Source organism: Salminus brasiliensis, chromosome 1 (genome assembly GCF_030463535.1).
Source record: "Salminus brasiliensis chromosome 1, fSalBra1.hap2, whole genome shotgun sequence".
NCBI lineage: Eukaryota > Metazoa > Chordata > Actinopteri > Characiformes > Bryconidae > Salminus > Salminus brasiliensis.
In genome coordinates, this window is record NC_132878.1 from 25,794,743 (window position 1) to 25,809,924 (window position 15,182).

The 15,182-nt window shown below is 39.3% G+C and overlaps 2 protein-coding genes across 2 annotated transcripts in view; both read right to left on the reverse strand.

Annotated features, from left to right (window-relative positions):
• exoc3l2a (exocyst complex component 3-like 2a) overlaps nt 1-1,760 on the reverse strand; it is a 31,189-nt gene extending 29,429 nt beyond the window's left edge. Inside the window, exon 1 of the mRNA XM_072675987.1 lies at nt 1,599-1,760. The gene's annotated coding sequence lies outside the window, so the exon portion shown is untranslated. The remainder of the gene's footprint in view (nt 1-1,598) is intronic.
• Nucleotides 1,761-5,942: 4,182 nt separating this feature from the next.
• ppp1r14aa (protein phosphatase 1, regulatory (inhibitor) subunit 14Aa) overlaps nt 5,943-15,182 on the reverse strand; it is an 11,208-nt gene continuing 1,968 nt past the window's right edge. Inside the window, exons 2-4 of the mRNA XM_072675999.1 lie at nt 10,707-10,787; nt 9,979-10,011; nt 5,943-7,612 (exon numbers count right to left, since the gene is read on the reverse strand). Coding sequence (XP_072532100.1) covers nt 7,439-7,612; nt 9,979-10,011; nt 10,707-10,787 — 288 coding nt within the window. The 3' untranslated portion in view covers nt 5,943-7,438. The remainder of the gene's footprint in view (nt 7,613-9,978; nt 10,012-10,706; nt 10,788-15,182) is intronic.

Sequence of the window (15,182 nt, forward strand, 5' to 3'; positions counted from 1 at the left end):
AACCTACTGCTAAACTCTGAGGAAATTTTAAATAGTAGAAATCATGCAACAATTTTTAAAGTGATGTAATTTGTCAAGCAATGGAAGTTGATATACTGATCTCCAGAAAACAAACAACAGTATTTGGTGATCTTTAAACATTGCTAAGCTGCTCAACCAGCACCAGACTAGCATAAACCAGCTTAGTCAATTTTTTTTTTTCATTTTGATTGATTTTCATTTAAAAAAAAATCATGTTTCTTTGTTGTGCACTTTCTTTTCCTTTGTGCCTCTATTTACAGGTGAACTGAGGATTCCATGATTCCACTTTTCTCTCTCTCTCTCTCTCTCTCTCTCTCTCTCTCTCTCAGTTTCTGACCTCAGGACTGAGTATATGCTGTCTATTTGCTGTCTGTTATATAGCTCTCTAAGAAGTTGTGCTCCTTGAGATTAACTCTGAAAGTATGTGTATGTATAATAAGAAACTTTAAATGTTGCTATCCCACTTCTGTGTTGTCCATGTTTGTTGTCTCACAGACGCTATAAAGGAAGTCTTTTCTGACGTCCTCACAATGTTTCAGGAACGTCCTCATGCTGTTATAGTAAACTTTTACAGGACATAACTCTTCATCCCTGCCAGGCCATTTTTCTATTTTTAGCACATTTTCCCTCCCTGTAGTTCAAATCCTACTTTAGAACATCTAACACATTAGATTCATCTCAGCACAAGATGAATGGTTATGGTAAAATGTAATTTCCAGACATATTGCGGACATTAGCAATCTTCCCAGGACGTCTTCCTAACATGCTGCACGTAACGTTATTTAGTAGAACAAAATAGAACCTTCATGATGTTAAGAGGACGGCGCCTGCGAGCTGGAATGTCATTTGGGAAAAAAAAAAAAAAGAAATATATATATATATATATATATATACATATATATATATATAAAATATAATATATATATATATATATATATATATATATATATATATATATAATGTTTGGAGGTGCATGTGGCTTTCAGGAGATAAATACATTCAACAGCAGAAGAGAAAAAAAGATTACAATTTACATATTATTTACATATCAATTTACAGAAAAAATCTCAGCACTTATTTTGTATTTACTCTGTTGTATCAAGTTTTATGGTATATTTTTTTGTTCTCTCATTGTCTACCTAAACACTGGGTATGTAGAGATTCCTTTTTTTAGGGAACACACCTGGAAGTGTTCCTATGCTGTTTAATTCAGGAGATGTTTGCAATTAAACAGTTCAGGTCAATAATTAAGGAATGTCAAACTTGGGATTAATGAAAACAGGTTAAATATTATCCTATAATAAACTCCTTCTCAATGGAGAACATCCACTGCAGTCTGTTCAGTCTAGACTGAAACCAGACCATGAAGGTATTAATAAAATATTGTACACAAATGTTGGACTCATGTTGTTTGTAAGTGGATGTAACTTAGTAATTTAGATGAACGTTTCTAACACATATTGCATAGAATTATTAAACATCATAATTTCAATTCAGCTCTTACTGATGCTGCTCTCTAAAGCCTTTTGTTTAGCATTAAACACACACACATACACATACACACATTAGGGTCTTACCTTGGGCTATGATGGACAGGCGCCTCACTGTAGTGCCATTCCAGTGTGTGAGGGCATACAGGAGTGAGAGTATGTGTGCATGCAGGAGTATGTGTGTGTGTGTGTGTGTGTGTGTGTGGCTTTCTCCTTCAGAGATGCCAGAGCAGTCTGGTGGAATGTTGGATGCCGTCGCTCAGTTTGCTACCAGATGATGATGCGTTATCCTGAGGAAACAGAGACACCCTCCCAACACACACACACACACACACACACACACACACACAGACACGCATGGAACATGCAAAGAGCTCCAACTGCATTACTAGTATCCTAGTTAATTTTGGAGTTATATTTTATGATATTCTACTTCACCTAATGTTCAATTCCATTTAAGATTGATTCATTAATTTTATTCCCTTCAATATTCTGGGCAATTTAAAGGAGGTTTAGTAAAAAAAAAAATAATAAAATAATAATCTAATAAAAGTAATGTATCACAGGCCCCAGATGCATCAACTAAGATATGTTTGGAAACTGATGTGTGCTTCTTTAGTCATAACCAGAGATGCTAGGCTAACGGTGCTAACAAACACTGAACTTAGGCTGGTACCAATCTTACCTCTGTAAATAAACACCTAAAATGTTAATGGGTTTTCTTCCAAATATTTACACAAACTAGGCAAACAAAGCTTTCAAAAATGATTTAATAAAAACACAATGTGGTAAATAGGCATGGCTAGACAGTTCAACATTTAAGCTAAAATTGGAACTCCATGACGGCCCGCTTTGTAGTAATGTTCTGCTTTCAAACTGGACCACAGTGCGAGGAGTGATACCTGTCCTAAGATTAAAGTAGTTCTGATTACTTTAAGACCCCGTTCACACCTGGTCAGTTTATGCATCTTGAGTATCAGGAATTTATCTGGATACGTGTGAACACACCAGATACAAATCCAAGCACTCAAACCACTCCAGGAGGTGGTTGTAGTCACACTAGAGCCACATGTTACAGCAGTGTAAACGCATCCATCTCTTCAAGACTCATTCCTCAACCAAAGCCCCTTCCAGTACAATCCTAACCCCAGTAATAACTAATAACAGTAATAATGAGCAGATTGGCATATTCTGTCCCACACAGCAATCAGATTTCAGTCTAACTAACCAGAGACGCATATAACTACCAAGTGTAAAAACATGTTTCTAAATTCTTATCAGGATACAATCCAGTTTACAGTACAATACAGTTTTTGGGCATGTGTTTACAATCTGATTCGTGACAATCCAGTGTTTGTTAGCAACATTAGCATAGCATAGCCCGTTTACAGAAACACACATCAGATATGAAAGGTCTTGACTGATTGACTGCCTCTGAGTGCCTTCAGTGATTATCATGCTCATTTGATTGATTGTTCACCTGTACATTTTACATTACTAGCTTTTTCTTTAATAGTTTAATCAATTTCAATGTTCTAATATTCTAATTTAGTATTATAATGCATTTATAATTCTGCTCAGTTAAATTGGCGTTACACTTAATATATTATTCCAGTGTAATTAATAAAAGATTCTAAAGGTACAATATCAAAAGCCTGTTTAATTCTACTCCTGTAAAAAGGTGTTCGTCTAAAGGCAATAGTCCTATCTAGAACCATTACAACTCAAAATTCTTACTTGGTTCTTTGCCTTGTTAAGCTTTTCATCAGACACACATTTGTTTTTTTATCAGTTATTTTGCCTGGTTAACTTCTTCTTCTCTCTTCAATTACAAGGAAAACCTTTTGCGGATGGTTCTTTACAGACCATTATTTTTGGCACCAGATAGTTTTCAAAGGTTACAAGAGTTATAAACCCTTTTACACTACTACATAGAACCCTTTTCTTTTGGTCATGTAGAAATGAATTCTGTCTTTGGTTCATAAAACTTAATTTGGTCTTGTCTAGTTCCACAGCTCCACCCGCTAGCTAGGTTTCCCACTTACCAAACAATACTGGAAGGGCGAAGGCTATTACATCCTTCCTCCAAGACATATGAACCACCACCACATCCTATAGAACTGCTGCTAACTCAACATCATTGGACAACTGAACACGCTTGGAGGAGAACATTAACTACCAGTTCTGTTACATCAGCTAACAGAGGCCTGCACAGGGTAGCATCAGGCTGAGTGAGGTTTTTCACAAAGCCAAATTACTTAGATGTAGAGTGTCCACTGTCCAATTCGAGGAACATTCCTTTTGGACAGCACATACCTTTGGGTTTAAGTTAGTGGGCTAATTGAGAAATCCTGTTTTGTAAAATATATCCTCCTGGACATAAAAAGTGGTGGCATTGCTGGGGATTGTGTCACCGATAGGGCCGAGTAAATGAGTGCTGAACTTTGATAGTGATCTACTCAAACTTGCTTGAGTGTAGAACCAGGCTGAGAGAAAAGCAGTGGGTGTCCTAACACAGTCCCAGATTTATCTTTAGTCTTAGCTCCCCAACCTTTCAGCCCAGACAGACTCCCTGTCTGTGGTTTGTGTTTGGTTTAAAAAGAATGGTCCTAGTCTGCCCTCTGGTGGTGACAAGGAAGTGCACATGAAAAACCGGCTTCAAAAAGTCTGGTAAACACACACACACACACACATGTTCCATGGCCCAAACACACCCTTACACGCAAACATGTGCATTCCTGAACCATGTGCCCTAACCAGTGTAACTGCCCTCACTACAAAACAAAGAACACAACCCTGGTATGTCTTCTCAGGGCCACCCATCGTCCCACTGAGTGAGGCCTAAGGCACAGGGTTTAAATGTGGATGGAGCTTCAGTCTTGCTGATTCAGCACTGAAGAGTCTACTGCTGACATTAGCTGATGAGCTTAGCTTTGACGACACAGCCTGCTTTCAGTTCTTATCTAACATGCCTGCTTGTAAAATGTCAACACACCTGAAAATCACGATGAACTGGATCAGCTGTGTTAGGGCAAGATGTAAATCTTGACACATTTTCTGCTTTCAACCTTGATTATCACCTTTAAAAATGTCAGGGTGTTCTGGGTATAACCTTTCTAACCTTTCCAGTGTCACTGGATAATTCATTTCATTTTAGGTACAATTTTCTAGAATTTCGTTCTAGATATGAATGTGTTATTATCTCATTGTCTATATTAATTGCTTTATTTTATTTTATTTAACTTGTATTTTTGTTCCCACTCTTCTTTGCAGATCTCTAGTTTTAAGATAGCCTTCCTCGGTTAGTTCAGGTCTATGAAAACAAAAAAAAAATAAATTCTATGATGTTTAGGTCAGTGGACTGTTTAGGTCTCTTCAAGCTGATCATGGTGGATTTTGAGGTATGTTTGAATAATTATCTGGTTGCAGAAGCCATCCCCATTTCAGTTTAAATTTTTTAACAGATAGCTTGACATTTGCCCTCAGAATTTGCTTGCATTTTGCAGAATCTATTCCTCCCTTCACCTGTGCAATATTGCCAATGCCACTGGTAGCAACACAACCTCAATAAATAATAGAGCCCCCTTCCCTCCATGTTTCACAGTTGGCAAGGTGTTCTTTTCATGAAAAAGGTTCCTCCAAATGAACCCTTGCTGATTGTGAGTTGTATTTTGGCTTTATATGGCTTATGCTTACAAACAGTGAGTTTTTGTAATGTGGTCACAGGTAAGGTTTTCTGTGCATGCAGCACTGCACAGTAGAAGGGTGCAGCACCCTCTTGACTCTTGGCTAAACTTCTTTTAGATCTCATCTTGACTTCAAGTTACCCTAAACTGCCTAAACTAAATTTCTTAGTAATAGTCCATACTCTAGAAACTGCAAGCTTCTCATGGGCATCTATTACTTTCATTTTTAGATGCGTAGAGGAGCCCATGTTTAAAGAGTGGTAGTACAAGGTTTAAGAAGTCTTGGAAACTGGATTCATTGACCAGTCCTAATTTCAGCTGTTGACATGCCTCAGGAATTATTTGCTAAGGAAGGTCCTTGTCAACAAACAGGAGCTGTTACAAATAGGAGGGCAGTGGGGGCTTAGTAGTTCGAGCACTGGGCTATTGTTGACAGGGTTGTGGGTTCAATACCTAGGGCAAGGCCCTGTCCCTTTCTTTGCTCCCTGGGCATCCCAGTTATGGCTGCCCACTGCTCCAGGCATGTGTGTTCACGGATGGGTTAAAAGCATTGGCCAAATTCCATCTGTGTCCAACACAAAAGGTAAGTATGGTTGCTTGCTTTGTCTTATTGAGTTGAAATCTTTTCACAGACAATGCTTATTGTAATCAAAGAAGGCTTAAGGCTGTAAATCATCATGTAAACATAATGCTGTCTGAACTCCTGAAGTCCAGTCTTCAATTATTCTGAACACACAGATGAAAGTCACTTCATTCACATTTTTATTATAATTTTTTCATTATACATAAATTCAACATTAATGCTAGTTGCTACATGGTTGTTGTCGTGAGTTGGTGGTGTAGTAATGCAAGAACTTGTACCTTGTACATAGTAAGCTGAACATAGCGGTGGTTTTGCGCCCCTCTTAGCGCTCTGGACGACTCACAAATCATATAGAACAATCAGTTTCATGAGAAGTGTCTAAAGGAAAAGCCACTCAAAGGCCATTCCCACTCCTATTCTCTGAACCTGCCAATTTCATCCAGCTGTTCATTAGATCAAAGCGCATGTTTTATATGTGGTTAGTTACAGACTGTAGCCCATCTAATCTGCCTACAGGTACAAAACTACACATATCCTGGTCAGTGTATTTACACAAGGATGTTAACCTGATAGATTGGCCATCAAAATATGAATTCCCATCCTTTCTCCAAATCGACACAAATCTGATCCAGTGTTTTCAGGGCTGTGTGGACACAGAAATGGGATCAGTGGGACCAATACGTGGACACAACCAAATACAGTACAATATGGCTTAGATCGGATTTGAAATATAATATCCTTATGTGGTCCCAGATGGGATTTGCGATATGGGACACAGGACTTTCATTGGTATGCGTACGTCAATGAGCACAGTCAGTCAGATCAGAGTTCATGTGTTTCCTCTGTGCATGCACCATCATTCAGCATTACCAAAGGAAAAAGCACTTAACTTTAAACTAGTGGCAGTAAATGCTGCAAAAGTAGCATATCTGGCCTTTTTTTAACCATCAAGGAACAACCTGTTCTGAGAAAATTATCATGATGATGGCTTGTGCTGCTCCTTAGAAAAACCACATTTCAAGAAGCTCCCTACTCCCTATGTAGTGCACTACACAGGTCTTATAAAATAGCGCCATCTGTACCCAACAGTGTATTATATGTCTAACAAAGAGTCTTTTGTGATTCAGTGTGTGTGCACAGATCCTCATCAGACACATACTGCACTCTTTGGGTATAGAAGACACAGGTCCTTAGAAAATCTACTGGAAGCTTTTCTTGTGGTTGGTCATATTAGACTTCTGTGTACACAGGCACAGCCACAGCTGGAACGGAAGCCTGGCCATGGAAAAATCTTTGTTAGTTAACTTGCCAACCATAAACAGTACAATCACAAAGCAAACATAGTTATATTAGAAGATACATTTATATCGGTGAGACCATAGTGCTTCTCTAAAGCTGGACACTGAAGGGAGAACTGGGTAAGGAGTCAGACTATCGCGAAAACCTTGTATATAGTCAAACGGTTACTAACAAAGGTGTTTGTATAAAGTCTTCAAATTAAGCTGGTTATTTAAAATGCTTAATCTGAGCGTTGTTAGTGAAGTCACAGGTGTGTGTGTGTGCATGTGTTTATTCAGAGTCTGTATTCGAGGGGTGCTCGGCCTGACCCCCCCCTCCCTCTTTTAGCCGGCCAGCACACTGTGCACTGTGGAACCCGGCTAGAGGGTCTGGTGCGTTCGCTGCTGATGTTGATTAGGGGCATTGCCGTGGTGGTGGACGTTGCCATGGTGATGGGGGTAACTGTGGAGACAGGGATGGCCGACACCCTTGTTCTGAAGTTCCTCCTGTTTTTGGAGGCCATGCAGCTTCTGGAGCAACTCTGTGACAAATTCCTACACACACACAGAGTTGAAATGTTGATGCTGCCACTGTGTAATGTTTTACATTCCTTTCAAAGCAATTAAATGGCTAAACAAACCAGTAGAAGAAAGTCATTCAGAACAGGTTTCAAATGAATGAACACTGACACTCCTGCAGTTTCACTGCTGCAGTCGGCAGCCGTTCTAAATATAAATTCAGTATTAGGGGTGTGAATCTCTCTACGCATCTGAGTACATACACGGTACAACACATAAATGATATAGGAAAAACAAGTAACACCTCAGTACACTGTGATTCACTCCTGATCCAATATGATTCAATTCCAGTCTGACCCAATATGATTCAGTTCAGTGTTAATATTATTTGATTCAGGCCTGGTTAGTTTTGATTCATTTTAGTGCCAATATGATTTAATTCAGGGCTGATTCTACTGGTTCAGTTGACCTTTGATATGATTTGATTAAGGCCTGATCCGTTGTGATTTGGTTTCCGGCTTATACAATTCAGCTCAGGCTTGGTCAATTATGATGCTAATATGATTCGATTTAGGCCTGACTCAGTATGTTCCAGTTTAGCTTTGATAGGACTTAATACAGGTATGAGCCAATTTGGTTCAGTTTAGTCCTGATATGATTCAATTTATGCTTGATCCAATATGATTCAGTTTAGTGCCAATATGACTTAATCCAGACCTGGTCCAACGTAATTCAATTTGATTCTAATTGAATTCAGGCGTAATCCAATTTGATTCAACACTGATACGACTTTATTCAAGCCTAAACGAATATGATTCAGTTTAGTTAGATTCAACAGGCACTGTTATCTTCAATTAAACCAAGAAAAATATCAGTTTGTTGTTCATTGTTTTATATTCGAATATAGCCAATATTTGGAACGTTGTATCTATATAATCCACCATCTATCCAAAACAGCCCTCTCTATATATGTGTGTGTTATCTGTTGTGATCTCCTCCCCGTTGGTCCTGTACCATGAGTCATCACTTCGACACTGGCCAAAGGAGCTGACCCAGCAGTACACACACACTCTCTCTCTCTCTCTCTCTCTCTGATTAGGGCTGAGTGTGAGCAGTGTTACAGAGCTCTAATGAAAGAACGCCTTTCTGCTGATGTAGCAGATGAGAGAGAGAGAGAGAGAGAGAGAGAGAGAGAGTGAGAGAGGAGAGCAGTGAAGCAGCGTGTGTGGGGCAGGGCAAGAGACATGCAATTGTTATGTATCTATAAGAGAGAGCGAGAGAGAGAGAGAGTGAGAGAGTGAGAGAGAGACCAGCGAACAAATGTTTATTGTTGGATCCGCAGTACAAGCAAGTGTCAGTCACTGCAGAGAGAGAGAGAGAGATGCAGAGATAGAGGGGAGAGAGAAAAAGGGAAAGAGACAGAGAAACAGAGACCAAAATACCTTCATCCTTTAACCCATCCCCTTATAAATAAGAGGAATTATTAATATATTTGTATATTCTAGCGGGACTATATATGTTATGCATATCTCTGCTGGGCACGTCTTAAATCAGGAAAGTATGACAACACATCTGCCTTTTGATTTCTAAAGGCCAGGCCAGTCTTTCGTTTTAGACCTCTTAGCTGTTTGTTGAGCAGGAAAAACAAGACAAACATTTGTTTTCTTATCTTAAATATTTTGGAAAATCTAAATTGTGAGTGTTTAGTTTGATTATTTATTTGTTTACATCTAAGATTTATTTATATGCAATCAAAAACAGTTACCTAAAAAGCTTGTAGAAGACGGGAAATTATTTAAAAGCAGACGATGACGCACATTTCTGTCAGGCTATTTTTCTTTTCCGCTAAAAATAATTCAGATCAAATATATGACAAATTTATTTTGTTAATTTAGTTTATTTCTGAGTTGTTTTATGTGTAAATAGAAATAAAGAAGCACATTTAATGTTGAAACTCTAAAAAAGAGCTTATTGTAAATACTTGTCTGTCTTAATATGCCAAAAATTCATATGGCAGCCAACATTATATTCAGTCTTTCATCATATGCAGCGTCTTTTTTACTGATTCTGAAATGATCAAAAACTCAAAACGGCCAAAATCCAGTTCCAAAGCCCTGCACACGTAACGTGTACACACACACAGTGATGAGCATCCTTATCTGCGGTGCCTGGGGGGGAATTGGGGGTTGGGTGCTTTGCTCAAGGGCACTTGAGTTGTGTCGGTTCAGGGGATCAAACTGACAATCTTCACAAACCTGCTTCTCTAACCTTCAGGCCACATCTGCCCCCCATAGACTGAGATATAGAGATAAAATAGAGACACAGCAAGAGAGAGCGAGAGACAGAAAGAGATATACAGAGAGAGAGTCAAACGAGAGAGCCCGACAGTGAGTAGCTCCAACCTGTGTGTCGTTTGTGCAGGTCTGCAGCAGCTCCTGTAGGGCGCATAAAAAATAAAAGTGAGTGTAAATGTTTAGTGGGAAATGGTTCAGACAGTCCTTTTAAGCATAAAGAGTCAACACAATGGAGCTGCACTCAAACAGCTCAGACGGCTGTAAATCCTACTAAACTCAACTCCACTGCTGTGTTCGGCTCGGTCCTCGTAAACTCATGAATTTACGATTTTACCACAAAGTCCAGAGTTATGAGCTATGATGTATCACCAGCTTGAGGTCTGAGGACACCAGCTCAAGCAATGTTCTACTAATATTGAGGGTACTGACACAGAGCCTGTACCCCTTTGCTGCAGTAACAGACTCTATTCTTCTGGGAAGGCTTAACACTCCATTTAGGTACACAGCTATAGGGATCTAATTCACTGGGGAGCTTCAGACCCCTCTAGTAAACTGCTACAGAGTGTCTTGTTCTACTGGTCAGTGCTTTTCTATGGAGTATTACAAGCTGTGTGTGCAGAACTGAACACCGGCCTCTGCAGTGAGTGCACTTTAATGTAGCAGAATGCACTAATAAGGAAGAATGTCTGAATACTTTTGGACATGTAGTGTTCAGTCTGGAGATGTGAAAACTGTCTGACTTGGTAAGTCAGTGAGGACCGTCTGACTACTGCATAAGTTACGAATGTAAGCAGGCAGACTGGAGCACAGTGTGATGCAGAGGGGCATGATGGGACCTGTAGTTTTTGTGCTCGCTCCTCATCACTCTGGAGAACCAACAGGTCGTCAATATCAATCTCCTCTGGCATTTCGTCCTCCTGCGTACACACACACACACACACACACACACACACACACACACACAAACATTGAGCATTCCCTATCTTCAAGGGGTGTAGCAGTACACGTATTCGCACTGAACCATCACAGTGCAACGGTGCCCGCAGAAACATAGAGAATACACAGTATGCACTATTAAGTTAGCGTAATTTTACAATTACGCTACCCAGAAACCTTACGCTGTAAGCCATTGGCATGGCATTGTGGGAGCTGTAGTCTTGTTTTCACAACTGCTTGTTCAAATTTAAGAAGAAGCCTGGGTTAGTCGTTATAGTTTTTTTTAGTTGTTTTTTCCCCCCCATTATTACCACACTGGTACTACACCGTGACGTTTGTGTATGGTACCATACCCAATTATTATCTTTCAGTCAGTGTAAAAAGAGCTTTTTATTTATATTGGTCCATTCATCACAAAATGTAAAACAAAAACTTCCAGATTCAAATTATGGAGATACAAAGTTTTTGCATGACCCATGACAATGTTTATTTATTTATTTATCTTACAGTTTGGTTGCACATTTAGTTTGGTTTGCTCTTGACTGCTGAAGTGAGTGGGATCACCATGGTGAGATCCAAAGAGCTTTCTGAGGCCTTAGGAAAGAAGGCTGTAGATGAGTCTGAGTAAGGATCTCACTTTCACGGGTGTTTCACTGTCAACAACTGCCAGGATGGCCAGATCGGACTAGTCCATGAGCAGACCACAAGAGGAGTAAAAAAAGTCTCCAACAATACTAAATTGTCATCATAGCACAGTTCAGTCAAAGTATATATCTGCCATCAGAACATGTTTGATATTTTCGAAATGATCACTCTTCAAGTAATTCGGACGAACTGCGCTTCTCACACTGTGTTGTTGAACTGTTTAGGACCAGATCAGACTCTTTAATGGTCGTGCAGGCGTGGACTGACCACTGCTGCTATAAACACACTGACTGTGATTAGAAAGAACACATAAATGAACCTGATTGCATCGTTTTGGTCTACTGCACTGAATAGGGCAGCTCTTTTAGAGCAGACCGTTCCCATATCACTCACACACATCAGTCTAAACACACACATTACAGCACGTCTCCTGAAACACACACAAACAAAATCCGCTGAGAAACACACCCATCACACACTGTCTCCTGAGACATACTGGATTTCTCTTTCGCTCTTTCACATACACACACACACACACACACAATCTCCTGAGAGCCATCACTGCTTCCGATAGCAATGAGACCTCTCTGTCCCAAGAGCTTTAAGCAAAACCTGCATAAAAACAGCTACACAATTTACATGCAGGCCTCATTACACAGTTCCGTAATTCTTCAGTCAGTTATGTAATGAAGTATTGCTGTCACTCAAAAATGGCAACAAACTGTATTCCATTTTATTTTGGAGCATTTCTATTGATCCATTATAAAAATATACACTATATGGACAAAAGTACTGGGGCATTGGGGACATTACCCTTACATGAGCTTTTATGGCCTTCCATTCAAAATGCACAGGGTCCCCTTTTCCAGCTATAACAGCTTCCACACATCTGGGAAGTCTTTCCAGTCTTTCGAGTATAAAAAGTATAAAAAGTTATGCAGATTTATTCAGAGCATTTGTCAGGTCAGACACTTATGTTGGACTAGAGGGCCTGTCTCGCATTCTCATTCTGGTTCATCCCAAAGGTCTTAAAAGGGATTTGAGGTCAGGCCTCTGAGAAGGCCAGTCAAGTTCGTCCACACCAAACTCACCCAACCATAACTCTGCGCACTGGAACAGAAAAGGGCCTTCCCCTAAACTGTTTCCACAAAGTTGGGAGCATACAATTGTCCAAAATGTCTTAGTATACTGAAGCATTAAGTTCAGACTGCCAGATAGAGCAGTATAGCGTGATTCGTCACTCTACATAATGCATTTCTGCTGCTCCAGTGGAGTCAAGTGGCAGTGTGCTTAACACCACTCCATCCAATGCTTGGCATTGTGCTTGGTGGTGTAAGGCTTGCATGAAGTTTGGTGTTGATTGTTAGTGCCAGAGAAGGTTTGGAACAGCAGCTACTGAGTCAGCAGAGCATCGGAGACTTGCTCATGCACTATGCTCCTCAGCACTCGCTTCATCTTTTCATTAATACTACTCACAGCTGATCGTAGAATATCTAGGATGGGTTAAATGCAGTAGTTGCATTCTGGTGCACTGCTGTGCAATGGTGGTAAAGTGTGCTTAATCACATAAAAATATATATTAGATAGATTAATATATATTATTTAATATGATATATTACTAGATTTTTTTTCTAGATTTTTCTAAATTTTTTTAGATTTTTTCTTCTTTTTTTAAAATAGTAGTAGAGTGTGAAATTAAATCTCGCTATAAAATTAGTCACAACTAGGGTTGCAACAGTATAATATTTTTACAGTATGATAACTAAGAGCACATGATATTACAGTATCACTGTATATGGTATTTCACTATTGCTGTTATTATTATTATCATTATTATAATAACTTGGCTATATGTTACAAATATGCACTATAGGTAAAACTAGAGCTGGACAATACTAACAGTGTACAATTACTAACAGTGTAATTAGAGTGGTTTAATTAGATGAAGAGCAGCAGATGTTGAATATAAATCACTGTACTCAGTATGGGAGAGGATCTGAATAGTAGTTTATAAGAATCTGTCGCTACTGATGTTTTTACTCTGTGGTTACATGTGATAAATATTGTGTATCTTGGAAAAAAAGTATTTAAATATCATGATATAGTATTTTTTAAAACAATTCACTACTGTAAAAACATTTTATTAAATGTAAAATGTGTCCATTTAAAAAATAAATAAATAAGAAAGCTGCCTGTGAGATGAAGCTCTTTTGAACTATTTGGTTTCCAGCTAATATTTTTATAATGGATTATTCGCTCAATATTTTTGCCATTAAATGAATGATTGTTTTTAAAATGATTAAGAAATTGGTGGGATTGTCTGTTTAATTGCAGTTTTTGGTTCCAATACTGGTATTAGGGCTGGGAATTTTATCCTTACCTCTAACAGCAGGTTTGGAAATCTGCAGTTACTGAGTCAGCAGAGCATTGAAGACTTTTATGCACTGGGCTCCTTGGCACTCTGTGACACCGCTCTGTAACTTTACATTGTTGCTTCCACCTTTCAATACTACCACTCACAGCTGATAGTGGAATATCTAGGAGGGAAGACCACACCAACCAAAACTAAAGACTGATGTTCGGATTTCCATGTGGGTGGTACCAGTTTCATTCTAAAAATGACAATCTAGGCCTTTAGGATGTTGTAGATAACTCACTGACTGCAGTATTTAAACTGGGATTTAGTCAGTTGCTCAGTCAGTAAGGAGCTAGAGCTGTCTGTTACAGCACATTAGCCATAGCTTAGTACTAACATTCTACTATACTGGCATTACAGAAGGGCTAGCACAAATGAGCCCTATCATACAAGTGGGCTTTTCCTTGTTTCTTAACTGAGCATTAACACTGAATGCCTGGGTCCACTGTTTATATTTACAAAATAAAACAGTTCTCACACGTCAAACATATTTATGACAAAAAAAACATGCAACCTTATATACACAATCTGTTACACATACAGTGCCCATGTAAGGCAGTGGTAAAGCCCAGGGATCGTGGGCGTTTGTGTGTGTGGGACAGGAAGTCGGTTATCTTCCTCAGAGAATCCAAAACGTCTGGCCTTATATGGCCCTCACACATCTGCCCCAAGCACATCTGTCAGCTGCGTGCGTGTGTGTGTATGTGTGAGAACGAGAGATAGAGAGTGTGTGTGGGAGAGAGATAGAGAGCAAGTGAGTCCGTAAGCTTTTACTAAAACTTTTTTTTTTAAGTCAGTTTGTCAGAGTTTCTAGACATCTGGCCTAGCTAACAATATTCCCCAATATTCCTCTGCTGTTATACAGTGCTATACTCCAGCAGTAGTTACTGTATTTGGCAGGTAACGTAATTGTAAAAGCAGTGTTAGTGGATGACAGTGGCTTCACCAGGGAGCACAGTCATTTGTCAGTACACTAATGAAAACCTTCAACCTGTGAGCTGTAGCATCAGTGGTATAGCAGTCTCTTAAAGGAGATACTGGAAAATGCTAAAGCTGCAGAGATCAAATAACATAACGAGTAACATCATCACCTTGCACAGACGAGATAGAGGCACGACTGCCAGACAAACGGATGCTACAGACAAGTTCCCAGCCACAAACAGGGAGTTCAAGTGAGTTAAATCCAGATAGCTTTATCATTTAACCTGTTGTCCCCTTTGTCTGATGGGTGACTTCATGCTCTCTCTGCTGTAATGACGATTTGACTGCATATTTGGCTTTCCAGCATTAAAGGTAGCTAACTAGGCTCTTTCTG